This window comes from Triturus cristatus, chromosome 6 (genome assembly GCF_964204655.1).
Source record: "Triturus cristatus chromosome 6, aTriCri1.1, whole genome shotgun sequence".
NCBI classification, from domain to species: domain Eukaryota; kingdom Metazoa; phylum Chordata; class Amphibia; order Caudata; family Salamandridae; genus Triturus; species Triturus cristatus.
This window is the reverse complement of record NC_140589.1, coordinates 95636540-95664369: the sequence shown is the minus strand read 5'-3', so window position 1 is coordinate 95664369 and position 27830 is coordinate 95636540. Positions and strand designations below refer to the sequence as shown.

Sequence of the window (27830 nt, the reverse complement as noted above, 5' to 3'; positions counted from 1 at the left end):
ATTTTTAAAATGGTGACACTTTGAAAGTATGGGCCGACACAGAACCAAGCATTAGATATGCAAAAGTATCCATCAAATAGTCTTTATCTAAATTGCATATTTTTTAAAGGAGCTGGATCTTAAAATAAAAAGGAAAAGTTTGGATTCTGTGGAAGGCTCAATCAAGATTAGTACATTGTTGTGGCAGGAAGAAAGGTAACATAGTCGGGCTCATGTAGAATAACTTTATTGTAACCCGAATGCAAAGGGCCCACGAGCAGCCAGCAATCGCGCCAACAGCTCGACCGCGACTGCGGGCATACACACCCCTTCGTGACATCACATCTCCGCTCTCCCCCCTGATTGGATGATGAAGTCAGGTGATAATAAAGACAGAAAGAACAGACTATGCCACCCTACTCTGTGGCCCAACCATATACAATATTCATGTACAACATCTCCCTTCCTTAACAACAAAATAATACACAGTTTCAATCCAACACAAACTCTTCGTAGCGCTTAGGTGCTCTTATTTGTCTTCCCGGTCTACTTGAGACATAAGGTCGTGGACATCCTACAGGGCCTGGGCTGGTTTTGCCTTGACTAGAGTCATGGGCACCCTGCTTGCTAGCCTGCTCCTTTTTGGGGCTAATCCCATTCCACCCACTGATACTACAAGCCTCTTTCACCACATCCTCACTTCCAGCACCATTGTCATTTCCTGTCCCTTCTGTGATGGAGGTGCTTGCGCCATCTCCATATCATACATACTCCTGTGAGCATCCTCATTCTCTTGCCACTCTAGAACACTGTCGTCACCCCTGGTATCGCGTGCATGACTCCCTTTCAGAATAATTTCTTCCTGGCCTGCTTTGAGCTTGACTACATCGTCCTTGCTACGCCATCCTCCACCTTCTAAACATACTGCCCCTTTGGACGCTTCTTGCACACGTACAGGGAGGCTAAACACGGACTCCCCCTTCGCTACCTTGTGCGGCTTCTTTACTAACACCCAGTCTCCCTGCTCTATTTCTTTTACCTTGGCTTTATTCACAACATCAGCGTACCGCTTGGTGCTCTCTTGTTTGGACACAATTCGCTCCCTGACTCTTAACATCTCCTCTTGTATGACCTCCGTTTTCTCCCTCACGTCGTACCACTTATTATACTTGGGTGTAAGTTCACTAGTACACCTCCTCCCTCTCATCAGATAGAACGGTGTGTGCCCTGTGACTTCATTCGGAGTGTTGTGGTAAGTGCGCACTCTTTCAGCAATGAATTCTTTCACATCCATATGAGACGCAATGGCCAGCTGGACACCCTCTTTGAGAAACCTGTTCATTCTTTCTACCTGGCCATTACTTTTCGGGCTATACAACGGAGTTTTCTCCTGCTTGATCCCCAGCTTGGCCAGGAAATCCGTCATCTGCCTGGATACTAGCTGAGTGCCGTTGTCAGAGACCATGATCTTCGGTTGTCCCTCCAATGCAAAGACCTTCCGTAGCATTTTGATCACACGTTCGGTGGTAACATCACGAACAAACTTATAATGCACCCATTTGGAGTAGTAGTCAGTGAGCACAATAAGAAATCTGCAGTCCTCCGGCAACAAGGTGAATGGGCCTGCAAAGTCAATAGCAATCTTGCTCCAGGGGCCAATCGGTATTTCCACCATCTGCAGTTCCCCTTTGCTGGTCTTCCAGTGCTTGTCAGCTCTCAGACACTGCTCGCACCGGTCTATGAAATTGCAGACGTTGCTGTTCATTCCTGGCCACCAATAATACATCTTCAGAAGATTCTTGGTTGCGGTGCTGCCCGGATGGCCCTTGTGGTCAATCTTGATCAGTTTACCGCGCAGTCCCTCCGGAGGAACAAATAAATCATGCCGCTTCAAGAATCCGTTTTCTAGGGTCAGCTCTGCGCTCACCTGCTGGAAACATTTAAGCTCACCTTGCAAGTTTCGAACGGGAGGCCATTGGGATGTCATGTGATCGATCACTTTTTGAAGAATGGTGTCTCTGTGTTGATTATCCAGCCACTCTTCTTCCGTAATGGATCCATCACAAATGACCGTTGCGCCCACCAGCGCCACCACGCATTCCGTATCGTCTAGGGAGACGTCCTCTTTCCCGTTCACCGGTAAGCGCGACAGGCAGTCCGCCCTGCTGTTGAGGCCGCCCTTGATGTGTCGAATCGTAAAGTGATACTCCTGCAACTTGGACAATAAACGCAGCAGCCGTGAGCTAGCCTTCCCGTTACCGTGGCCTTCTCCATCCATCATGTAGATCAACGGTTTGTGGTCCGTAACGATCTCGAACACCTTGCCCCACAGATAATTTTTAAGTTTTTCCACGGCCCATACGCATGCAAGCGTCTCGCGCTCAATAGTGCTGTAGTGTCTCTCAGAGTCGCTCAAAGTCCGCGATATAAAAGCAATGGTATTCTCCTTCCGCCCTTGGAATTGGCAGAAAATGGCACCGATACCCTTGGCGCTGGCGTCGACGGTGATCACATTCCGTAGGTCTTTATTGTAAGGTTGCAATACTGGCGCCACAGCGATGGCTTGCTTGACGGATTCGAAAGCTAACTCCTGTTCCGCCGACCATAGGTACTTTTCATTTTTCCGCAGCAATTCCTGCAATGGTTCTACTGTGGCCGCGTACCCATGCAGGAACTTAGAGTAGTACTCACTGAGCCCGAGGAACGACCGCAGGGCATCCTTATCACCTGGACACGGAGCTTCTCGGATCGCTTTCACCAGATCATCTTTGGGTGCTATGCCATCCGGCCTAGGTATTCTATCTTGCTCTCCATGAACTTGCACTTGTCTTTGGAAACTGTCATTCCCTTTGCACCCAGAACCTCCAACACCTTACTCAGCAGCTCCAGGTGCTCAAGTTCGTCCCTCGTGTGGATCAAGATATCATCTTGGAACGCCTCGACCCCTTCCATGTCGCAGAACAGCAGGTCCATCAGTTTCTGGAAAACCCCCGAGGCCGAGGCAAGTCCAAAAGGCAACCGGACGTACCTATAGGCTCCAAACGGGGTGATGAAGGTGGTCAGTTTTTTAGAATCTTCAGTCAGGCACACCTGATGGTAGGCCGATTTCAAATCGATCAGAGTGAAGTATCTGGAACCCGATGTGGACGACAAGATCTCTAGGATGTTAGGCAGTGGATGACAGTTTACCAGGATGTTCTTATTGAGGGACCGTAGATCCACACACAGCCGGATGTCTCCTGTCTTCTTCTTTTTGGATACGACAATTGCGGACACCCATTCTGATGCATCCGCTTCTTCTATCACCCCTTCCAGTTTTAGTTTGTCTAGCACAGCTTTCAGCTCAACCCTAACTGAGAGGGGCACTGTCCTAACCTTATGGTTCACTGGTATCGCCCCTTCCTTCAACTGTATGTCGTGCACAAAACCTCTCACACATCCAACTTCATTCTTGAAGACAGCGCTGAACTTGTCTATGACATCTGATAAACCACCCTGCTCACCGTCTGGCTGAATATAGTTGACCCAATCGGCGCGCAAGACTATGGGATCCGCAGCCCCTGGGACTAAGATCACACCCAATTTCGCTAGATCTTTCCACCCCACTAGACTTCTCCCTTTCTCAGCCACATAAATTTTCGTATCGATCGTCCTTCCTTTGAAGGTGAGGGTATCGCAGAAATATCCTTTCATCTGAATGTCCTGCTCTCCAAAAGCTTTCGGATTCACATCAGTTTCAGTCAACTGTACGTCGCGCCATTTCACAGCAAACGTTGTATCGGATATCAATGTAATGGGGGAACCTGAATCAGCAGTAAACGGCAACTCCACTGCCCCAATCATAACTGAGCCTATGAGCCCCGTCACGCGGCCATCCGCCATATCAATAGATAGCACAATGTCCGCACAGGCTTCCAAGTCGCCATCACTCACAGAACTCACTCTCACGCTGCCCCCAGACCTCCTTGTTTTACATACAGCAGCATAATGTCCCAATTTTTTACACTTGGTACACTTTTTACTGAGCACGGGGCACGTCTTGCTGTCCGCCAGGTGATCCTGCGCACCACATCTAAAGCAAGCGAGTGGTTTCCTGCCCACCACTCTATCATTCACCGCCCTGTCAAGAGGCTTATGTTCATTCTTTTTCTTGTCCTGCAAATAAAATACATTCGAGTTATGGCTAGTACTTGCAAGTTCCTTTGTAGACACCAGTGATCTCTCGATGGCCTTCGCAATGGACACCACGTCTTTTAGTGTGGGGTTCCTACATGCCAACAACCTTTCTTGCACCTTTTTAGAATGGCAGTAAAACACCACTTGGTCTCTGATGTACGTATCAGCCATATCTGCAAATTCGCAGTCCTGCGCCAGAATGCGCAAACATGCAATATATTCTTTAATAGTCTCTCCCTCTTCCTGCTTTCGCAAAGCGAACTTGTGGCGCCCCACCATAATGTTACTTTCTTCGGAGAACTGTAGCTCAAGCCTTTTCACCGCCTCCTATATTTGAAAGATAAGTTATTGCTTAAACTCTGGAATATCCTGGGTAATGTATAAAATTATCACATTATTCGAGGAAAATATTAACAATTTTGTTGTGGTGTCCTCAACTGAGTTGTGTAACGCTTTGAAAATTGTGTGCTGCTTTGGTATACTGTTTTTAAACCATGAGATGAACTGAAAGATCTTTGTAAACTCTTCCAACAAGAAAAAAACTAAATACAAATAAATACATTTGAGATGGTCATATTAAGATCTTTTAGGGGTAGTATCACTAACCCATCTTTTTTGGTTGAAGGGAACAAACCCTGTGCCTGTGGAAACTGAAGTGTAAAGCATGTTCCTAAATGCTGTGGCATTTCCAGGAACCAAAGATTGCAGAGCGGAGACAGGACATGGAGTATCAAGAGAACCGGATTTAAACTTCACAGAAATCGTCAACAGATCAGTTTCATCAAGCGTTAGATGTAATTATATGATGGAGGGTTGATCTTGCAGATTTAAGATTGGACTTATATGGTTGTCATCTGCCTGAATCGTTGCAAATGTGTTAAATATCTTATCATCAAGGTATTTGGAAATATTGTTGCACAAGTCTTTTGACGTCTCACTTTTAGTAGAAGAGTTAGGTTTAGAGAAATCATTAACAATAGACAGAAACCTTGGCAAAGCCAATAGGTCTCAACTTTCGACCTGTTGGCACTGCCTCTGCATGGTTGCCCCCACCTTTTGCATACTTGCTGATGTGCTTTGACTGAGTGTGCCCTGGGCTCCTGCTAATCAGGTACCCAGGGCCTATGTTCTTTCCCTAAAACTGCATTGAAGCCTAATCCCAATTGGCATCTCTGGCCACAGGCGCGCAGCTCCTGGCAAATGTTACCATAGGTACCCAGGGCACTGTGCCACCCTTAGAGGCCCTGTACTTTGAGACACACACACTGACTTTGCAGGCTGCGTGTCTTGGTGCAGAACAAAGTGAAGAGTCGACATGGCACACATCCCTGTGTGCCATGCCCACAAACACACTGCCCTAGCATAGATCAGTCTCTAGTTGGGTGCACTATACCAGTGGTGAAGGTAAAGGTGCAGGAGCCCTGTACCCCTACAGTATCTAAGTCCATTCTTAGACACTGTAAGTGCAGTACTGCCATTAAGAGTAAATGGTGCTGGGAGTTCGTCATTACGAAATCCACAGCACCATAATGGCTACACTGAATACTTAGAAGTTTGGTATCAAACTTCTCAGCACATTAAACCCACACTGATGCCAGTGTGGGATTTAATGAAAAATATACACAGAGGGAGGGCATCTTAGAGATGCCCCCTGAAAACTAACCTACCACATTTTTTGGTCCCTTTCTCATGCATTAGGGAAACACCACACCACCAATGAAAAATCCATTAGGGAAACACCACAAGTAGGTGGATAATCTGTAATATACCTAAAAGGAACTGGAAGAAACTGAAGCCGGAATCCTTAGGCCCAGTATTGTTGTAAAGTCAGCCTGAATTAAGCAAGTTGAACTTGGGACTCCATGGCAGGGTGGATCTCTGCCTCCTTGGGGGACATAGCCCCAGCTAGGCTAGGTGGATCTTTTGGAAATTCTCCGTCGGCCCCATGGTTCCTGGAGGAACTCAGAGTGGAAAAAAGTCAATATAAACAAAAAGAACGCTTTTGGAAGAAAGAAAATTGTCCATCGGACAAATTGATTACAAAGAAGCTCTAAAAGAACTTCATAAATCTATGAGGGTTGCTAGAAGAGACTACTTTGTAAATCAAATTAATTCCGCATAGAACTCCTGTAAATACATTTTTAGGCTAGTTAGCTCTTTCACTAAGCCAATAGCACTTGCGAGCAAGATACCCGCATCACTGTCATTGTGTGCAAAACTGTCAGACTTCTTTGAGGATAAAATCCAGAAGGTCTATGATGCCTTAACAACTAGAATAGAAACAACTGAATCAGAAGATGTGGAAACACATTCCTACTCAGAATTTCCCCCCATCTCACAACAGGAATCCCTGGTAGAGATCCTGAAATGCAAATCGGGGTCTCCAGAACATCCTTGCCCCCTAAACTGTGGAGAGCACTGGCCCACCTTATCAATCCCACCTTGAACCACTTATGGAACACCTCACTAGCAACTGGCACCTTCCCTGAGTCTTTCGAAGCATGCTATGCTACTGCCTCTCATAAAGAAGCCTAATGTAGACCCGGGTGAGCTAAACAACTATCGCCCGATCTCAATTCTTCCAGCACCAGCTAAGATGCTGGAAAAATGGTTCAACGTCAATTATCCAATTCCATTGACAGGCATGGCATTTTACACAAGACGCAGCCCGGATTTCGGGCCGGCTTCAGCACAGAGACAGCTTTGTTGGAGGTGGTAGAGTATATTAGAATGACTGCGGACACAGGAGCCTCAGCTATGCTAGTGCTCCTAGACTTGTCCGCAGCTTTCGATACAGTGGATCACCTAATCCTACTGGCCAGGCTTAAATGTGCTGTAGTGGAGGGGACGGCTCTCTCCTGGCTACAGTCCTATCAGAGTGGCCGCACGCAAAGGGTCACTCTTTATCCTTTTAAGTCAGAAGCCAAACCCCTATGGTGTGGGGTACTACATGGATCGGCCCTGAGCCCTTTACTCTTTAATGTATATTTGGCTCCCCTCTTCTCCCTCTTTGCCAATGGGAAATAAAAGTTATTTCCTACACGGATGATACCCAGTTGGTATTCTCCTTCAAGGACCACTCAGCTAACTCCTTCTCAAGATTTAGGGGATTTCTAAAGGACATCTCCTGTTGGATGAACAATAATAAATTAAAGCTCAACGCAGAGAAAACTGAGGTCCTATTTTTTGGCAAGACAGCCCCCCATCGGCCAGGCTGTGGTGGCCGGATGGAATGGGTCTCTACAACTTCCCTTTAACCACTGCGAAAAACCTAGGCTTGAAATGGGAAACCGACTTGACATTCACAACCCAAGTACGGCATATTGCATCCTCATGCTTCGGTATACTGGGAAGCCCGAGAAAATGTTTACACTTACTTCCTGAGAGTTGTTGCAGAATCATTGTTCATGCCTCAGTGACATCGAGGCTGGATGATTCGAATATCCTCTACCTGGGGCAGCCTGCATATCTGATCAGGAGATTGCAGCTGGTGCAATATGCGACTGCGAGATTGATCAGAAGAGTACCTTTTAGACATCACATCTCTCCGCATATTAAACAGCTTCACTGGCTACCTGTAGCAAAATGGATAGAATTCAAGCCCCTGACAGTAGCATTCAGGACCCTGAGAGGCAATTGTCCGAGCTACAGTAGGAAACAAATCTGCCCCTGTCAACAAAAAAGTCCATTAAGATCAAACTCCCAGAATTTGCTTTGCGTATCTGGTTATGCAAAGTCACGCATATGGGGTGTAGATCTTTTACTGTGGTTATAACCAGATTATGGAACTCTCTCCCGGATAAACTTCGCCTAATCCAATCTGAATTGGAGTTCAGGAAAGGTTTGAAGACCTGGCTATTCAGCCAGAGCTAGGCCCTCAGCAAACCTTCTTTCCTACTTTCTGCTTCAGCGTCGGGACACCTCTGTTTGAGGTAGCTGTTGCGCTTTATAAATGCATCATTATTATTATTATTAGTGTCCAGGCTGAGTGGCTGCTTTTAGCTGCCACCACCAGACATGTTTCTGGACCCCTGGGTCGAGAGCCTGCTGCTCTCTGAGGCCTGAAACAATGCAGATCCTGGGACGAGTTGCCAAGCCTCCTCCCCAGGATGGGCAGGGTTCACGAAGGGGAAGCTTCAAAGGCTTGCCGCCTTTGTGAGCTTCCCCAGGCCACTTGCTGCTCTCAGCAACTGGTCTCCACTGGTTCGGACCCTCACTTTAAGCGGGAAAACCGGCGGGAAAAACAAGTGAGGAAGAGAGGTGTGCCCATCTCTGCCAACTCCACCCCTCGGGTTGGGGAGGTGTGGTGAAGCACAACTCTCTGTCCCCAACATCTTGCAGATGGGGAGACCCAGCCAACCAGGGACAGGCAGATGCCCCCCTCCCACAGGAGGGTGGCATAATAGGGGGTGTACCCACCCCAGGGAAGGGACCCACTGGTCCCAACCTTTTTACCTACCTGTAACACCACTAAATATAGTATTTAGGGGCATCCCTGAACCTTGCTTACTCAGACAAGAACCTTGAACAGGAAAGGAAGAAGAAGGACCGAACAGCAATGCTGAAGCTAACAAGAGGAAGACGCCCACAGACTTGGCCCCAGCCCTACCGGCCTGTCTCCACCTTGAACCTGCTCCTGCGAGATCCCGGTGTGTCCTGCAGCCAGCAACTTCGAAAACCCCAGAAAACCTGCCTGCCTTCAACCGCAAAGACTTTGTCTCCTGTGAATACCGGATTTGTTTATCTGCAACCTCTAGCCCTGGCCGGAAACCGCAAATTCACACCACTCTGCACCCGCCATCCACAGCCCGAGTTCAAGTGGGCAAACACCATGAGGAGGTCTCCCCGGCGATCCTGACCCAAGATCCGGTGACCCCTGACCTGCCTCAAGCCTCCAGCCGATGCCTGCAGTCTAAATCCGAAAGGTCCCCCCAACCGAGACCAGGAGCAGGTAAGAACATCCGACCTCAAAAGGGCACCCCTGCACCCGACGCCCCACGGCCTCTGGTGGCCAAACCAACGGTACCTAACCAACCCCCAACTTCCCAAATTACCTCCCGAAGTGGTGGTCGCACCCAGAAGACCTTTGTCCCCGAGCCTGCAGTGCTTTTGCAAACCTGAGGTTCCCCATTGCAAACAGCAGGGCGCCCAACATAGAAGCAGCACCCTGCACCTGGCCGCCCTAGTACCCTAGCTCTGTCAGTGCGCCTCCTAAGGGCTTCTTTGACTCTGTGCCCACCGTCTGTAATATGGCACGAGCACAGGGTCAAATTAATACCCTCATTTGCATTGGGTATGCCCCTATGCAAATGAGGTAACACCCTCTGTTGATAGCGCTGGCGCTTTAAGTGCACCAGCGCTATCAGTATTACAGAAGGGGACGCATAAGCTTCTGCATCCCCTTCTATAATACCAAAGTGCCCCGGGGGTGTGCAAAGCAGGCGCAAACTCCTGTTGTGCCCCCGGGACACCATCTGTAATGCACCCACTTATAGTGAAATTCTGCTCATTTCTTTTTTTCGCTATTGCAAGAACTACCTCTCTCATAGGGTAACTTGGGTATTGGCTTGAAATATCTTTTAAGTGTATTTTCCCACTGGGAACTGAGATAGATTTGGAGTTTCGGAACCCCCAATTCAAAAGCACATCTTTTGGTGAAGTTTTTTAAATTACATGTTTGTAAATGCCACTTTTAGAAAGTGGCATTTTCTTGCTTAACCATTCTGTGCTTCTGCCTGTCAGTAGAATCCACGTTTGGGTTGGATGATCGTTGGGCTTTTGTGCATTCACTCTAGACCAGGTCTCTCCAAAGTCGGTTCTGGAGGGCTGAATTAATGCCTGATTTTAAGATTATTACATTTATGTACATGGGGATATGCTAAAAATCTGGCATGAATCCAGCCCTCTAGGACCTACTTTAGAGAAACCTGCTCTAGACAGTCACACAAAGAGAGCTGAGGTGTGTCTTGCATATCCTGATGAGCCATCCCCAGGCTGATGGGCCCTCCTGAGATAGAGTGGTAGGAGGAGTTGTACCTGACACCTGAATAGGGCTGTGACTGTCCTCACACAAAGCTGTCTCCACCCCCCGTAGTGTGTACGGAGCCAGGTCAGGGAAAAACAGGGTCTTGTGCAGTGCGTAGACTTTACTTTGAAGTTTGTCTACTTCAAAGGCAGAAACTGTTATAAGTACTGAAGCAGTAACACCATAACCTCAGAACGCCTTTGGACTAAAGGACATTCTGCCAGGAAGAAGAGCTGGATGTTGTAGGAGGGACTACCACTCTGCCTTTTGCTCTGTTGTGCTAGCCTGCTGCTTGCTGCTTCTGTCCTTGGAGTGAAAGGTCGGTACTTTGCTTTCTACATCCTGCTTCCAAGGTTCTCCTAGGGCTTGTGTGTGCTTGCCTCCTGTTAAGAAATCTCAGGGCCTATCAAAGACTTCACCTACTAGTGCCCTTGGCACTTCTGCTGAGAATCCTGACTCGCCAAGTGGTACCAAATACAGTTCCTGGGCCCTTGGAAGTAGAATCTGGTGATCTAAGAAGAAAATCGATGCAGCCGTCCCCCAGAGCCTGTTTTATCAACACAAAGTGAACCAACAGTGATGCATCACCACTGCCTGCCTTGAAACGTGGTTCCCGATCAGCGCATTACCCACTGCTTCACCGCAGGACCCAGCTTGTCATTGCAGTGTGTCAGAAAAATTGCCACATCGTGGGTCTTGGGGCCCGAGTCGCCAACGTCTGTGGTTCTAACTCTGAAGCATCCCCCGTTTGTGGCTGTGGAAATGACGCAGCGCCTGCTTCGCTGCTGCCGCATCATTGTTGCGCATCCAAATTTTCGACGCAACGTCCCTGGGCACTGATTCTTCATCAACGCCACACTGCAGTATGGAACCGAGGCTGCGTGTCCAGACCCCAACACATAACTCCCCTTACTAGCAAGGAATGGACTACTCCCCTGTCAGCAAGCAATCGACACATCACCTCCTCTACCAGTAAGGAAACGGCGCATCAACTCCTCTGCCAGTAAGGAATCGACTCATCACCTTCTCTGTGTAGTAAGGAACCAACGCATGACCGTATTTTCCGACACTTCACCTCTTCTGCTGCCCGCATCATCTTTGATTTTTGACGCATGTCAGGTACTTTGTGCTAAAACACCCGCCTCCATTGATTTCTGTGGATTAAGACTTATTGAGCCTTTGAAAAGTGATATCTTGATTTGTTTATGTTGTACTTTTGTCATTTTGGTCTTGTTTTATTCAGATAAATATTGGCTATTGTTCTAAACTGGTATGAACTCATTTCAGTGTTACTGTGTGTGTATGTACAAATGCTTTAACATTGTCTCTGAGATAAGCCTGACTGCTCGTGCCAAGCTATATGCAAAAATATTTTTAAATGAAATGTATCTTTTTAAAAGACAGCCATGGAAGGTGAGGGGGCGAAACAAATGAGCACTTAGTAGATAGGTCAGCGTTTTGGGTAAGCAATGGGGAGATGGATGGGCTGATGCAAAGGAAAAATTGAAAAAGGAAAAAAGCCAGGGGGAAAGGGAAAAACTAAGAATAAAGTAAAGATGTGGGATGAGAGAGCAGCATGGAGCTCTTGGAGGGGGAGATATTAGAAGGGTGAAGAAGTACATGAGGGAGAGAGATAGAAAACGCCCATAGTTTCATGGACTACTGAGGGAAAACACATAAGTAGTTTGCTGCAAGTGAGCAGAGGAAGAATGCAATCAAAGGATGGTAAAGAAGCTATGCTCCAAGGGACGAACAAACACTAGAAGAGAAAGCAAGCCATTTATTAAGAATCAAAGCAAATGAGAAAGCCAACCAGTGAAGGGCAATGGACAAGAAAGCCAAATCAGCGCAGTAAGCCCAGCGTAAGATTTTGGTATGGTCCACAAGACGTCTGTCAGCAAAATACAGCTAAAAGCCTGTTTGAAGGCTAGATCGTAAAAATTATTTGTGTGTTAGAAGCTTACTGTCTTGGAATACAAATGGCACCACGATCACTCCAGTTACCAGGTTTGAAGTTCATCACCACCAGAGTGCTGGTGAACCTGGGCTTCTTATTCTTCTGATGCCTACTGCTGGTGGTCGCAGGCCGGGTCCAACTTTTAAGAGTAAGGGGAAGATGATTATAGAAGAAGTGTTTCTGGTTACTGTAACTAGACGATGGTTGCAGAGGGCCGGCTAAATCATCAGTATTTAATTTATTTCAGGTACGAAATTCATATGTAATCTGGGTAGAGGTTTAGTCAGTGTGTTAGATCAACCAGGTCAATGGGAAAATGTCAACAAATATAGACACGGAAAGAATTAGCTCCTGGATGTTGACTGCTTCAGTACTGATACCATGCATGAAGACAAGTTGGGACACATCAGATTCCAGATTGGTTAACAGATGGGCTGTCATTCTCAGACCAAAAATGTTTCTGCTCTACCATGCCAGATAGGAGATATCCTTGAAGCCTTGTCTCATATGCGGAAAACTGAAGTGCAATTATTTGTGGACTGAGAAACATTTATCTTACAAAGTTGTCTCTTAGTTCTCAAAATCCAGATTTTTGTAACTAATCACCTTTTGGAGAAGAATGCCTCAAGGGTGTCCCCTCTGTGCTTGAACAGTCCTGGAAGGCAACCTCGGATTAGGAAGAGCGCCTGTACTGAGCCCTGCCTTGTAGCTTTTGATTCTGTACAATTCAGAGGACTATTGCTGGAAACACGTATGTTTTAAACTTTTGACTGCCTAAAGGCTTGAGATCATGTTCCCTCTGCCACCAGGTATAGAGGATAAGTCTCTTGAAACAGTACATTCATTGCACTTCTAGCTCCATGGATTTGAAGGTCAGAGCACTGCATGCGTGTTGTGTACCTGTCAATCTTGAATATGTTTGGTTGAGACTTTCGTTTCTCACACCTGGAGGCATTAGTGGGTTTTGATTCGTTTCTCACTTGTCAGGTTAAATAGGTTTTAAGATTGTTAGTGTATTTTCTGTAGTTGCTGCCATAGGCTGTGAATGTGTTTTTATGGCTTTTAAGGATTTGTAGGCTTTGTGTATTTTTTCTTCAGTTTCTGACACTGAAAGTCAGTGAATAAATGTTACGAGTTTCATGTATTTCCGGGCGTTCTTTAATTCCCCACGCTCGGCTGTTTCTTAGACTGTGGATATGGTTTGTTGAATTTCGTGCATTTACAGGCTGTAAGACGTTTGGTGAGTCTCGCGTACCCGTGGAGTGTGTTTTCAGGAGTTTCTCATTCCCATAGGCTGTGAATATGTTTTTTGCTCCTGTACCGATAAAAGCAACCAAAGATACTGGCAATATGTGGCCATCTAAAAGGTCTCCACTTCTGGTTCAATCACTGTTTTCTTGCAGGCTTAATAGCTCCTATGAGGCCGTGGCTGCAGGCAGATTGACCGAGGGCTTTGAGGATTTCACCGGAGGCGTGGGAGAGACGTACTACCTGCAGAAGGCTCCCAAGGACCTGTACAGAATCATCCGGAAAGCGATTGCGCGGGGCTCGTTACTGGGCTGCTACATTGCGGTAAGGACCCTTTCGTTAGCGAACAAACACTCTAGGGTCTCATGTATGAGTTTTTGCTGTAGGGCAGTGCCGCAGCCATTCCTGCTGCGCTGCTACAGCTAAATAAAAGGGGGAAAATGCGCCATATCTATCATATACGGTGCATTCCTGTCCTTTACCTCAGCGCTGGCGCACAATGGGCTGCCGTGCATCAACGCAGGCACCTTTGCACCTTGCCTGCGTTGCGGGGATGAACCTTCCCGCACAAAAACAATCACAAGAGGCTTTTCCTCGTGCTATGTGTGCTGCAGACATAGAAAAAGGAAAAACGAGGAGAAATAAAGATATTTATCTTCATTGTGCCGCCCTTACTCCTCCCCTGGGTAGGCACAAGTTCTGGCGCTGCCTTAGATTTACGATTTCTTGTAAATATGGGGCAGTGTCAAAAAGCCATGGATGGTGCTTGGAACGCCCAGCAACATCCATTGCATGCCCCTTTGATGCAGAAAACTGTGTTAAAGGGAAAAATATTTACGAGGCAGTATTAAGCCCAAAAAGGTGGCTTAGTGCTGCCTCGTAAATATGGAGCAGGCTCCTGCGCCACGTTCCGGTGGCAGAAGGGGCCTAATAAATGAGGCCTCTAGATTATTTATCTGTCACGTGCAGAACTTTCCAGCAATCAATATCTTCTCATGTGCCTTTTGAATTACTTGGATATTCCTCGATTACACACTTGTGAGTCCTGATTCCCAGTTGGCAGAGACCTGTGTGTATGAACCTTTAGCCACAAATCCTAACTCGGTATGAGTGATGGGCTGTGTGTGGGCGGGGTCGTTGGAGTAAGTATCCCCAGATTCAGTTATGATTGTAATCAAAAACATTGTAAGAAATTGCAGCCTTCCTCCTATAGAAAAAAGAATTGAAGTCCACATCTGTAGAACTGGAATCAGACGATTGACGGGTAGTTTTAGAGGTGGACCAATGTTTACACAGCTGTCCATAGGCTTAGCATCGCTGCCTCCTCTCTGGACCAGAAGCCTACTTGTTTCACAGAACTTTGCTTGGATCAAGATCCTTAGTGATATGTCAGCCGCACCTTGTGTATCACCTTCAGGGTTATTGACAACAACCTGCACTATTCATTGCTGGGAAGGAACAATCTCTTTCTCCAAGCGGATTATGCCTTGTATTTGGTAGCTGGGACATTATGGGCCGGATTCACAGATCTAACTTAAGACAAAATCCTAAACTTACTACCATTTTGGTATTCACAGAAGGCACTTACTCATTTTGGTATTAACTTTAGGACTCGTAAATGCCTTCTGTGAATACCGAAAGTCTTACAGTTAGGGTTTTTCTCAGTTTAGGAGTGGTAAAGTTAGGATTCCTAACTTTAGGACTCCTAAATGCCTTCTGTGAACACCCAGTCTTTAAGTTAGGATTTTTCTCAGTTTAGGAGTAGTAAAGTTAGGAGTCTAACTTTACTACTCCTAAACTGAGAAAAATCCTATCTTTAAGACTTTCGGCATTCACAGAAGGCATTTAGGAGTCCTAAAGTTAGGACTCCTAACTTCTGTGAATACCAAAATGAGTAAGTGCCTTCTGTGAATACCAAAATGAGTAAGTGCCTTCTGTGAATACCAAAATGAGTAAGTGCCTTCTGTGAATACCAAAATGGTAGTAAGTTTAGGATTTTGTCTTAAGTTAGTTCTGTGAATTGGCCCTATATGTATGAATTGTTTTAATATGTATCTTTAATGGGTTTTTTTTTAAACTGAATAAAGATTAATGAATTAATGAATGAATGGTAGCTGGGACATGCATTTGAGGGTGGTGGAATAGCCCCACAAAGAGTTGATGTCACTATAATCCACTCTGGTCTGTCCCAGTAAACTGATATCAGCCACTGCGGCTCTCCATCTCCAAACGCTGGATATTGAAGCTGTGAGGATTAAGTTAATATTAATATTATGTAGCACGTTAGAATTAAGGTGACTATTAAGAGGATTGGAAAGAGATGGAGTTTAGGTAAAGGATATTTTAATGTAAGGCGTGGAGGATAGGAGTTAATGAGATGGTAGATTAAAGTATTGGGGTCAGGTTAATGGCCTTTTTATTTTCATGGATGTATTAGTTTGAAGTAATGGTATGTGGAATGACCTGCAATCAGGCTCTCTCCTCTTACCCATGCAAAAGTAAATACAGCTGCACTTCTGGAATTTTTTTCAAGAAGCTTTTGCATGTGCACCTCTTTGCCTGTATTTAGACAGGCTCTGGTTATTGACTCTTCTTTCTGCTTGAGCACCAAGGTTTGCTGGCCGCAGTGCATGCTGTTTCAGCGGATTCTCGTGTTGGAATGGGGAGCGTCCACTTGTATGGTGCATTTAGAGCTCTCAGAACTTCCACCTGCCCGCAAGACACCTGCACTCTACCTCACTCGCCCTTACACACACACTCCTCCCCGCATCAGCCCCCGCGCAGCAGATTAGAACCTCTCTAATCACAGGCACTCAAGACCTGACTTTTCGACTGAGACATGACACCCTCAGCGCCCTGATACCCCCGCTCCGTACAAATAGTGATTGATTGATTGATTGATCAGATAGGCCTAACCTACAGTCCCATTAACATGTTGGGTCTGTGCTGTGTGACTGACTTCCAGGATGATGTCAATCCATGGGAGGTGTTCTCTCTCCTTGTGGTTACTCAGGCAGCCCTCTACGGAGATTTGTTGAGATCTGATAAATCTATTGAGATCTTTTTCAGGCTTCGACAGAACTAAAGATGTTGAAGCTGTTGTAGCAGTCATTAGGCAGAACCATGTTTGTGAAAGGAATCAGATCTTTCCATTCAGAGCTTGGGTTTGGTGGTCAGTCATTCTAGGGGTAGGATCCAGTTGTGCGACGAAGGTCCGCCAATGGAGTGAGTAGAGCCAGCAGGGTGATCACAACATAATTCAAATACTGAGCGCAGGTGGGTTTAGTGTCTGTTTGTGAATGGATGGGGCTGGAAACTGAGGCCACCCTAAGAGTACACTGCTGGAAACTGGAAGCCGAGCCATGATGGGAACATGGTGTTTTTAAGCGCGAATAGGTACTTTTAAGCCATTTTCCTGCATGAAAAACCAACATCCGGCCATAAATCATCTGAGACTCAGGCCTGTGTGCAGTAGTGGGCAGGAGCTGGTGGTGCCTGTGTGCAGCTGTTTACAGTGGCTTGTGGTAGATGCGTGTAGTAGTGCACAGTGGCTGTAGGTGCCTGTGTGCAGTAGTGTGCAGCGGCTGGTGTTGCCACTGTGCAGTAGTGAACAGCGGCTGGTGTTGCTTATGTGAAGTAGTGTAGAGCGGCTGGTCGTGCCTTCATGCGAAAGCGGATGTTGGGTGATAGTGTCTACCTGTATGTGAAGATGGTATCTGCAGAATACCACTGGAATACACCAGATGCGAAATAAAAAGAAAGAGTGTCATTGTTGTTCTCATCAGTGCCCAACCTTACCTTCCATTGTCCTCTTTAGATAACCAGTGCCACTGACACAGAAGCTGTAACGGTGAAGAATTTGGTGAAGGGCCACACTTACTCCGTCACTGCACTCAAAGAGGTGAGTTTCTTTTCATAAGATTATGCTGTTGTGACTGGAGCGCTGCAGATCACTGGTTAAATGTCAATTTCTGTTCCCTTGGCTTGTGATAGGTGAAGTACAGAGGTCAGGCGCAGCAGATCATACGCATCCGGAACCCCTGGGGTGACACGGAGTGGACGGGTGCCTGGAGTGACAAGTGAGTGACAGTCTTACTGCAGAAGTCAAAAATCATGCAATGAACTCTGCAGCGAAATACAGTATCTTCTTAGAAAATGGACAGTGCCCCAGTCCCCTCCCCCAGTATAAGCACTGCATGGAATCTCATTGTTCCTCAATACCCACTGATATGCACAGGAGTTCACGGTGCCCCAGTCCCCTCCCCCAGTATAAGCACTGCATGGAATCTCATTGTTCCTCAATACCCACTGATATGCACAGGAGTTCACGGTGCCCCAGTCCCCTCCCCCAGTATAAGCACTGCATGGAATCTCATTGTTCCTCAATACCCCCTGATATGCACAGGAGTTCACGGTGCCCCAGTCCCCTCCCCCAGTATAAGCACTGCATGGAATCTCATTGTTCCTCAATACCCACTGATATGCACAGGAGTTCACGGTGCCCCAGTCCCCTCCCCCAGTATAAGCACTGCATGGAATCTCATTGTTTCTCAACACCCACTGATATGCACAGGAGTTCACGGTGCCCCAGTCCCCTCCCCCAGTATAAGCACTGCATGGAATCTCATTGTTCCTCAATACCCACTGATATGCACAGGAGTTCACAGTGTCCTAGTCCCCTCCCCGAGTATAAGCACTGCATGGAATCTCATTGTTCCTCAATACCCACTGACATGCACAGGAGTTCACGGTGCCCCAGTCCCCTCCCCCAGTATAAGCGCTGCATGGAATCTCATTGTTCCTCAATACCCACTGATATGCACAGGAGTTCACGGTGCCCCAGTCCCCTCCCCCAGTATAAGCGCTGCATGGAATCTCATTGTTTCTCAACACCCACTGATATGCACAGGAGTTCACGGTGCCCCAGTCTCCTCCCCCAGTATAAGCACTGCATGGAATCTCATTGTTTCTCAATAGCCACTGATATGCACAGGAGTTCACGGTGCCCCAGTCTCCTCCCCCAGTATAAGCACTGCATGGAATCTCATTGTTTCTCAATAGCCACTGATATGCACAGGAGTTCACAGTGCCCCAGTTCCCTCCCCCAGTATAAGCACTGCATGGAATCTCATTGTTCCTCAATACCCACTGATATGCACAGGAGTTCACGGTGCCCCAGTCCCCTCCCCCAGTATAAGCACTGCATGGAATCTCATTGTTTCTCAACACCCACTGATATGCACAGGAGTTCACGGTGCCCCAGTCCCCTCCCCCAGTATAAGCACTGCATGGAATCTCATTGTTCCTCAATACCCCCTGATATGCACAGGAGTTCACGGTGCCCCAGTCCCCTCCCCCAGTATAAGCACTGCATGGAATCTCATTGTTTCTCAACACCCACTGATATGCACAGGAGTTCACGGTGCCCCAGTCTCCTCCCCCAGTATAAGCACTGCATGGAATCTCATTGTTCCTCAATACCCACTGATATGCACAGGAGTTCACAGTGCCCCAGTCCCCTCCCCCAGTATAAGCACTGCATGGAATCTCATTGTTTCTCAATAGCCACTGATATGCACAGGTGTTCACAGTGCCCCAGTTCCCTCCCCCAGTATAAGCACTGCATGGAATCTCATTGTTTCTCAATAGCCATTGATATGCACAGGAGTTCACAGTGCCCCAGTCTCCTCCCCCAGTATAAGCACTGCATGGAATCTCATTGTTCCTCAATACCCACTGATATGCACAGGAGTTCACGGTGCCCCAGTCTCCTCCCCCAGTATAAGCACTGCATGGAATCTCATTGTTCCTCAATACCCACTGATATGCACAGGAGTTCACGGTGCTCCAGTCCCCTGCCCCAGTATAAGCACTGCATGGAATCTCATTGTTCCTCAATACCCACTGATATGCACAGGAGTTCACGGTGCCCCAGTCCCCTCCCCCAGTATAAGCACTGCATGGAATCTCATTGTTCCTCAATACCCACTGATATGCACAGGAGTTCACGGTGCCACAGTCCCCTCCCCCAGTATAAGCACTGCATGGAATCTCATTGTTCCTCAATACCCACTGATATGCACAGGAGTTCATGGTGCCCCAGTCCCCTCCCCCAGTATAAGCACTGCATGGAATCTCATTGTTTCTCAATAGCCACTGATATGCACAGGAGTTCACGGTGCCCCAGTCCCCTCCCCCAGTACAAGCACTGTATGGAATCTCATTGTTTCTCAATAGCCATTGATATGCACAGGAGTTCACGGTGCCCCAGTCCCCTCCTCCAGTATAAGCACTGCATGGAATCTCATTGTTCCTCAATACCCACTGATATGCACAGGAGTTCACGGTGCCCCAGTCCCCTCCCCCAGTATAAGCACTGCATGGAATCTCATTGTTTCTCAACACCCACTGATATGCACAGGAGTTCACGGTGCCCCAGTCCCCTCCCCCAGTATAAGCACTGCATGGAATCTCATTGTTCCTCAATACCCCCTGATATGCACAGGAGTTCACGGTGCCCCAGTCCCCTCCCCCAGTATAAGCACTGCATGGAATCTCATTGTTTCTCAACACCCACTGATATGCACAGGAGTTCACGGTGCCCCAGTCTCCTCCCCCAGTATAAGCACTGCATGGAATCTCATTGTTCCTCAATACCCACTGATATGCACAGGAGTTCACAGTGCCCCAGTCCCCTCCCCCAGTATAAGCACTGCATGGAATCTCATTGTTTCTCAATAGCCACTGATATGCACAGGAGTTCACAGTGCCCCAGTTCCCTCCCCCAGTATAAGCACTGCATGGAATCTCATTGTTCCTCAATACCCACTGATATGCACAGGAGTTCACAGTGCCCCAGTCGCTTCTGGGGACAGACTGGCGCTTCTATGTCAGCCTGACAAGGTGATGGTCACTCATTCAAGAAAATGGGATTGTTCTGCTGCTGTCATGGGATGTGAAAAATGAAGTCTGAACTCTTAAACTAGTGTCCGCTTTCTTACTGCCTGTGCTCTCTGCCACAGCTCGCCTGAGTGGAATGAAGTAGACCCCGCAGAAAAAAAAGAATTGAACGTGAAGATGGAGGATGGGGAGTTCTGGTAAGAGAAGGCTGCCGATTCATGAGTACCGTTGAAGCAGACACAACTCGCTGATCTCATTCACTGGTTAGAAATGACCCCTTCAATTCACAAAGGTTGTTGTTTTACCTATAGAAGTCCTTTAGATGTCTTTTATAGGGATGTTTTATTTCCATTGATAAGGAATATAAAAAAGTGTTTTTCTCTTTTAATACAAGTTAATACAGCAGTATTAACATTCTCCGAACGTTTGAGCAAATTCTAAATTAGTTCATTCAAATGCAACAAATGTATTAACCAGAGAGCTCTCCAAATAGATAGCCCCAACAACATCACCTTCCATGTGTTTTATTTCACCAAGATGATTGGCAAAACCATCATTTTTTATATCACAAGCTGAGGGATCTTTATATTTTTAGTTAGACATACAAAGCATATTTCTTTTTTGAAATGAAATAGGGTTCAGGTTACAGCATGTAAAATTATATAAAGGCAAACAATGGTTGGAGCCATATTTAGAAACAGTCCATACATCAAAAGGAGCCGGATATCACATTCAGGGATTCAAATATTTTTTTCCATCAATATAGAAATACAGTTGTGCAGTGCTCTTAATATTGATCTTTTCCAGAGCTAGAGTCATTAGCTTGCATGTTAAGAAGATATGATCGCAGCAGATCCCATAGATCATGTGGCCTGGGATGTGGTTGGTCTGTGACGTACGATGCCAACATTTCACTGGAGGTTGCATTGTTCAGCCAGTCCAAAGTATTTGGGGAAAGATCTTTCGTTCAAGTCCCTGCTTCACCAGCAGCATCATTCTTGCCACCATTTGTCTAACTGACAGTGGAATTAGTTTATAATATTCCAGCAACATCGTCCAGGTGATCTTAGCTACCACAGTTATGCCGGCTATACCTATCCAGTATTTTGCTGCCTCTGGTCACTCCCATGCCAGGTAGTAAAATCCAGGCCGAATCAACCCCACACTGTGCGTATACATTGAAAGGATTTGATGGACTCAATTTTATTTAAAAATTTAAGAGGACAATACAATCTTTGTAAAAATGTCACATGGATGAGTTTGTGTCTCTAGTTCATAGAATTTAGCTTGGTCTGAGCACAACAATACATCCATCTGTATGCTCTCCTTGAGAGCTCCTACGAGTCGTTTTGGCAAATTTCAAGGCTTCTTTAGGGTTACCAAATAGCTGAGTACGACCATTCTATATGACCCTCAATCTGGCTGCATACAACATGGAGTATTTGGAGTGTGCCGTCCAGATGATATTCTTGGCCTTAGCAAACACCATCAGTGAATTCTGCACCATAATGATAAAGTTGGAGTAGAAAGAGTTTGTCACCTTGGTTGCGAATTATCTCTTTTTCTCTTCCAAGGGAACGCACTGTCCCGGTTCCAGTGATTAATCAGCCGATTATGATTGGCCTGGGTAGGGCCCCAGGCTGTCATCTGGGCGAAGAGATCTATGTGCCTGCTCGACCACTAATAAGTCTGCAAAGTTAGGCTGCCCAAATATTTCTGCAAAGAGCGACTCAGTGCCTTTCTGGTCTCTCCATGTCTGTAGTCACTGGAAGACTCATGATGTGATTATTATTCCTGCAAGAACATGTTTCCAGTTCTTCATTCTTAGCGGAGATCCTATGCAACTCAGTTTCCAGTTTCTTCAGCGTTTCTTGCATGCTTGGGGTTGCGTTCTCCAGACAAAAAAATATAACTCTCAGCTTTAAAGAAGCGGTCACCATGCTTGTCTACCTTGTGCTTCATATGCTACGGTCGCACATTTAAGTGATCAATCTAGGTGTCGATTGCACGCAGACTAGAGTACATATACGTTAGTATCTTCTTGATGTCAGAGTCATAAGCTTTATGCATGCTTGACTGGGAACAGGGACAAGATATAGTGTTACTTGTTTTTTATGCTGAAAATGGAGCTTCCCTTGTTTAGTGTCAGTTCTATTCATTTTGTTGGGTGTTTTTTTTACCAAAGGAGCTCCTTGCAAAGGTCAGGCCTCACCAGTAGGGCAGCAGGGTGCGCTCAGAGTGTGGGTGGGTCCTTCATTATCGTGCAGCGTAAATAGCTGTCAGCCAACAAAAAAAGGACCACTTAAGAACCTAGGTCGTATACAACAGTGGGCACCTCCAAGCAATAGTATGTTCACGTATGGTGAACCAGAAGTGAGTGGTAATGGTACTTTGTTGCTGCTCACAGAAAACAGGCCCAGTAGGGAAGCCGAGAGAATCCCATTATTCACAATGCTGCTTTAAAGTCAAACCTCTGGCTACAGGACAGCTGCATCCCATATATTACGGGCACCATCTTTGTCGGAATGCTGCGGTGTATAATCAACCTGCTCCATCGTCTAAAGCCCTGAATCAAGCCACCTCTCCACCATGCCAAGCCTGGAATGTGGATAAATCATAACCAGGTATAGGATCATTGCTTCCACATCCTCAGGAGATCTGAGCAGCCTCCATGGATGATCAGGAGTCTGCCGGCCACCACTCTCACTTCAGTGGCTGCAGCACTTGCACCACTCCCTCTGCCTCCAGCAGTCCTCAAACCATACTGATGGGCCCATCTATGGTACCCAGGGCATAGATATACCAGGGTCTCCCATGGCCTACAGCATGTATTGAGTCACCCATGAGAGACCACTCAAACTGTGACTACAGGCCTGCCATTGTCGCCTGGTTGGGTTGGTGCTTTCACATCTCAAGACAGATATAAGTTTCCCTATATCTAAGGTCACTACAGTTTAAACCTGTAAGTCACCCTTATGGCAGACTCTTCAGTCATGAGAGCAGGGTGCTTAGTTAAAAGTGTGAGGATGTCCCTGCATTAGCAGCACACCCTACAAACCACTATTCTCCAGGCTTTGTAAGTGTGGTCAGCCATTTTAATACATATAGTGGACATCAGTCATTATGAGATGTCTAACTACATATTGGCTGCACCAAAACCTGTCATGTTTGATATCAAACATGTTGGAATCATATCCCAACACATATTCCAGTGTTGGAAGTATGATCTGATGTACTGGGGGCCTCCTTTGGGTACCCACCGTACTCCTGGTAACAGCCTTTCAGGGTCTGCCAGGAAGCTAGTGCGGCTGCCGACCACAGACATGCTTCTGCCCTCCTGCTCATGAGCCAGAAGTGAGATGGGGAAGGTAGAATAAAAGGTTTCCTGTCACAGGGAGGTGTGACCACCTCCCAGACAGGACTTAGTGTCCTGTCTGGGAGGTGGTGTGGGCACTAGCCAGCGCCACCAGACTGCTTTGAAGGGCACATTTGGTGCCCTACTTGCCTACTTCAGTTTCAGCCAGTTCAGGGAGCTCTTGGCTCCCGCTCTGGCACAAAACTGTTCAAAGGACATGGGAGTATCCTCCCCTCTGTCCAGACCCTCCTCTGGGAGGGAACCATGAGTTGATTCAACCCTTTTCTTGGGGTACTTAAGGGCTTACCTGTGGGTGGGTCCTCAGACTCGTCATGGGACAAGACTCCGCCCTTAAACTACATCGCTCTTTCATCGTCTGGACACTTGGACTTCGTTGGAGTTCGATTGGAACCAAGACTGCATCAAGGAAAACTCCTGTTGCTCCTGGTCTTGCTGTTCTTCAAGTCATTTACATCGTGTGTGTCTGTGCTTCTTTCTAGTTCTGCAACAGACCTGCGGGCATCAAGGACACCCGAAGTAATCTCCCTTGGAGTGAAGGAGTCACTCTCCTGCATCTGCAGACACTGCAGTGAAGCTGACCAGTCTACTGCTCCCGTCGTCCTACTTACTTTCCGAGGCTTAGCAACACAGGTGGTAGTTCTGCAACTCCCTTAAGGCCTGACCTGTTCTTTCTACAACTTGGAAGCCAGAATCCCTCGTCGGAACCGCTGGGACCGAATCCCTGTGCACTGCTTCGACTTGCCGTTGCCAAGGCTTGTTGGCTCTGCACGCCAGAGATCTTCTGGCTTCAAGAAGCTCCAGCCTCCAGCATCTCTACCCTTCATGAACAGCATCCTCATCACATCCACTGCACCGCGGGCCTTCATCCTTGGTGAGCTTCTCGAGGTCCTCTTGCAACTCCTGTGCCTTCACACTGTGGGTCCTCCTGAGCGTCTTCAACTGCTTCAGTGGGCTCCCCTGCTTGCTCAGGGCCTGCTCTGACTCTCCTCCTGGTGGCGAGTCCCTTGGACCTTGTTGGTCCCAACATTGCTCCTTCTTTGTCTTCCACAGCAGTTGCGGCTACCAAAGATTGTTGGTGCTCCTGCCAAACACCGACCACCTGCTCACCGACATCCGACGTGGGACAGCTCGTGCATGGCTCCTAGTGTTCCTCAGCATTGTCTGTGTTACTTGTCGGTCCTCGTGATCGGTTTGATGCTAGGAATGGTCCACCTCTCGATCTAACCAAGCCTTAATAGCCGCAATGGCACAGGTCAGTGGAAGGATCAAGCGGGGGAAGGAAAGGAAGGGAACAGCGGAGAGGGAGATCTGAAACGACAAACACAATCATATAGTCCCTGTAGATAATGTCATAGAACACAAGCTGTCAGCATTTGTACGTGTAATGCCCCTTCCTATACCTGTAACATAAAAGAACGACAACTGTTGAAGAAGATACTTCAATACATGACGTGTCTTCCGTATGGTAACGCCATGTGTTGTGCTATAGCTGTAGTGGATATAAAACAGAACAAATACCACACATTGCGCATGCACCCTTCATGTGGGAGGCAGAGTTACAACACTTATGATACTATATGACAGCTTACTAGAGACCTACCCTTTCCTAAACTCCAGTTCTCTTCACAGGGATAGAGCGTAGTCCATACCCCTCCTAGTACCCCTGTTAAAATAGAGCCAGGACAACACAAGACCATTAATTGTTTGCCACTACATATGCTTCCAGCAATACTGACTTACAAACATCAAAATGTATCAACTTGCTTGCCCGGTTTCTTCACCAGCTGAGCAAAGTCCAAAAGAACAATGTGCACTTGTGACCAAAGCTCGTTTCACATCCGGCGAAGACTATACCAAAATTAGCCTCCCGGGATAGGATTGAGTTAATGCGCTTTGCCGTTGTCAGATAAACTTAGAAGCTTTACGAGCTTCTATGAGGGACACTGTCAACCTGAATGCCCCCTACGAACCGGATTTACTACCGGCTGAAAATGCCGGTCGATAAAACTCAGGCGTCAATCCTCCTCCGCACGAGCAGCCGCTCACCAATGGAGGAGGTTTCACTAGGACAACAAAATACGGAGCAAGAGTTGGTGCTGATGCACCCTTACCAGACCTCTTCTCCTGGACAGTCTTGAAACGGCGGGGTCGATGGAGGAAGAATTTCCGACACAGTGCCAGGTTTCACTGCTTCTTTATGGGCCGCCTCTTGCCACAACGTACGTGATGCGCAAGGCCCCATGGGAGTTGTAGTTATCGAGCATCGACGCTAGTCCCAGCTGGCACGAACTGCTCTGACCTTAATGACGGTGCACTCGTGCCTGGCGCATATAACAGTCTGGTCCTCACAGCTGCAGCGACAAGGTCACCATTGACTCTTCTGAACCTCCCGACATTGGTGGGCATTGTGTGTTTGCGCCCCCTGGTCACACCCTTTCCTCACTGCTTTGCAGGTTCGTCGCTTCCAGAAAGCACCCCTAGATTCCACTAGACTCCTTCCTGAATTTCTCCATAGACACTTTCTTCAAGGTCTTCAATTGTCGTCTACGGAGGTTTCTGACGTCTCTTCATCCCTATGCACCTGGCTTCCCAGGTGTAGGTAACCTGGTTCCCGGGGCATCCAAGGAAAGGGGTGGCTCTCCAATCTTCCGTCCACCAAGGGAATTCTTCGGGTTCCTCTGGAAAAGGTCCTTCTTCTGCAAAACTGCAACCACAACTTCTCCATTGACTTCCATTGGTCACGAGGCTGTGTTCCCACTCTGCACACAGCCTCCGTGGGGTTCCTGGGTACTTACCTTGGGTGGCTCCCTGTGTCCTCGGCCCCCTGGGTCTTCTGGTCCAAGTCCCATTCTCATTCGTAGTTCACATTACACTTTCTTAGTATAAGGTTTGGTTTCCCTCTGGTGACCACTGTATTTTGTGCTTCTTACCTGATTGCATTTGAAGTATTCTTGTATATTGTGTTAAGATCACCGGGTAGGAGATAAACCAATGTGTTAGTGAGTATTGTGTAATAAATAGATTTATTTTTATATAAACACTGTGTGGTTCTTTTTCATTTAACTTAACAAACTGCTTAACACTCCGTCAAGATGAGCCTGAAGGCTGCTCTCCACAGCAACCACTTTGAGAGATTTTTATGTTTTTCAAAGACAACTAAAATCACAATAAGTGTTGCCTGGATTAGCGCAAGGTGCATCACTTAAATAGGTGTGCACCATATACTAAGCCAGCATTCTACAATTCTCTTTAGAGCAGCAGGTTTTCACCTTTTGACTTCTTTGAACCCTTCTAAGTCACGAATGGAAGCTGGCAACACCTATCAAAACAATTTTTATTATTCAAACCGCAAAGCAGTACACAAAAATTAAAAAACAAGCATACACAATCAACAAAATATTTTACTTAATCGACAAACAAAAATTAACAAAAAATTGTTTTAATAGTATGGTTGGGGCTTTTCAAAATGTGATTTTATTTCTAAAATCTTTAACATGTCTCTTTGCCTTTTTTGCTCCTGATGCATACTCTTTTTTTGTCCTTGCATACCCGTACTTCAGTTGAGACCACCAGTCGTCCACTCAATTCTGCTTGCTGTACTTGTGCTGCTCTCATAAATCAAGCTAAGGATACCAACTTCATTTTCACTTATAGGCCTGGGCATAGTTTGCGGAGTTTTGCTAACCGGAACTCCGCAAAGTTACAAAAAAACTCTGCAAAGTTCCGCGAGTGTTGGAGTGCAGTGGGAACTGCAGTTTGTGCTGGTATTCCTGAAGCTCCGGTAGAAATTCTACCTGAGCGGCAGCTCGCGCTCACAAACTTACCGTTCGCGAATGGGGAAAAACTCCGCTGCATCGCAAAGCGGAGTTTTCTGCACTCCGCGAGCTCCGCGGTGTGCAGAAAACTCCACAAACTCCGTGAACGGAGCGAAGTTCACCGCCCAGGCCTAATTTTTAGCCTAGAGTTTCAAATTCCTTTAGAGTTACAGAACAAATTTAAAATGTTCAATATTACGTTTTGCTTCTGTATCATGTATAGATTTTATTTATCTGAAAATATTAGTTAATGTTCCCAAGAGTGACCCATGACCCTGCTTCCAGGTTAGGCTGCTCCCCACGCCGCACAGCTCCGCCTGTGTGTCCCTGCCTTTGGAGCCCGCTGCTGCCGCT

The 27830-nt window shown here is 46.9% G+C and overlaps 1 protein-coding gene across 3 annotated transcripts in view; it reads left to right on the top strand.

The window, feature by feature from the left end:
- The window catches only part of LOC146813821 (calpain-1 catalytic subunit-like), a 701058-nt gene that overhangs the window by 365749 nt on the left and 307479 nt on the right, over positions 1-27830 (top strand). For all 3 annotated transcript variants that reach the window (XM_085610275.1, XM_085610277.1, XM_085610276.1), the window contains 4 exons: positions 13541-13709; positions 17203-17286; positions 17379-17464; positions 20408-20482. In XM_085610275.1, the coding sequence (XP_085466401.1) occupies positions 13541-13709; positions 17203-17286; positions 17379-17464; positions 20408-20482 (414 nt within the window). The remainder of the gene's footprint in view (positions 1-13540; positions 13710-17202; positions 17287-17378; positions 17465-20407; positions 20483-27830) is intronic.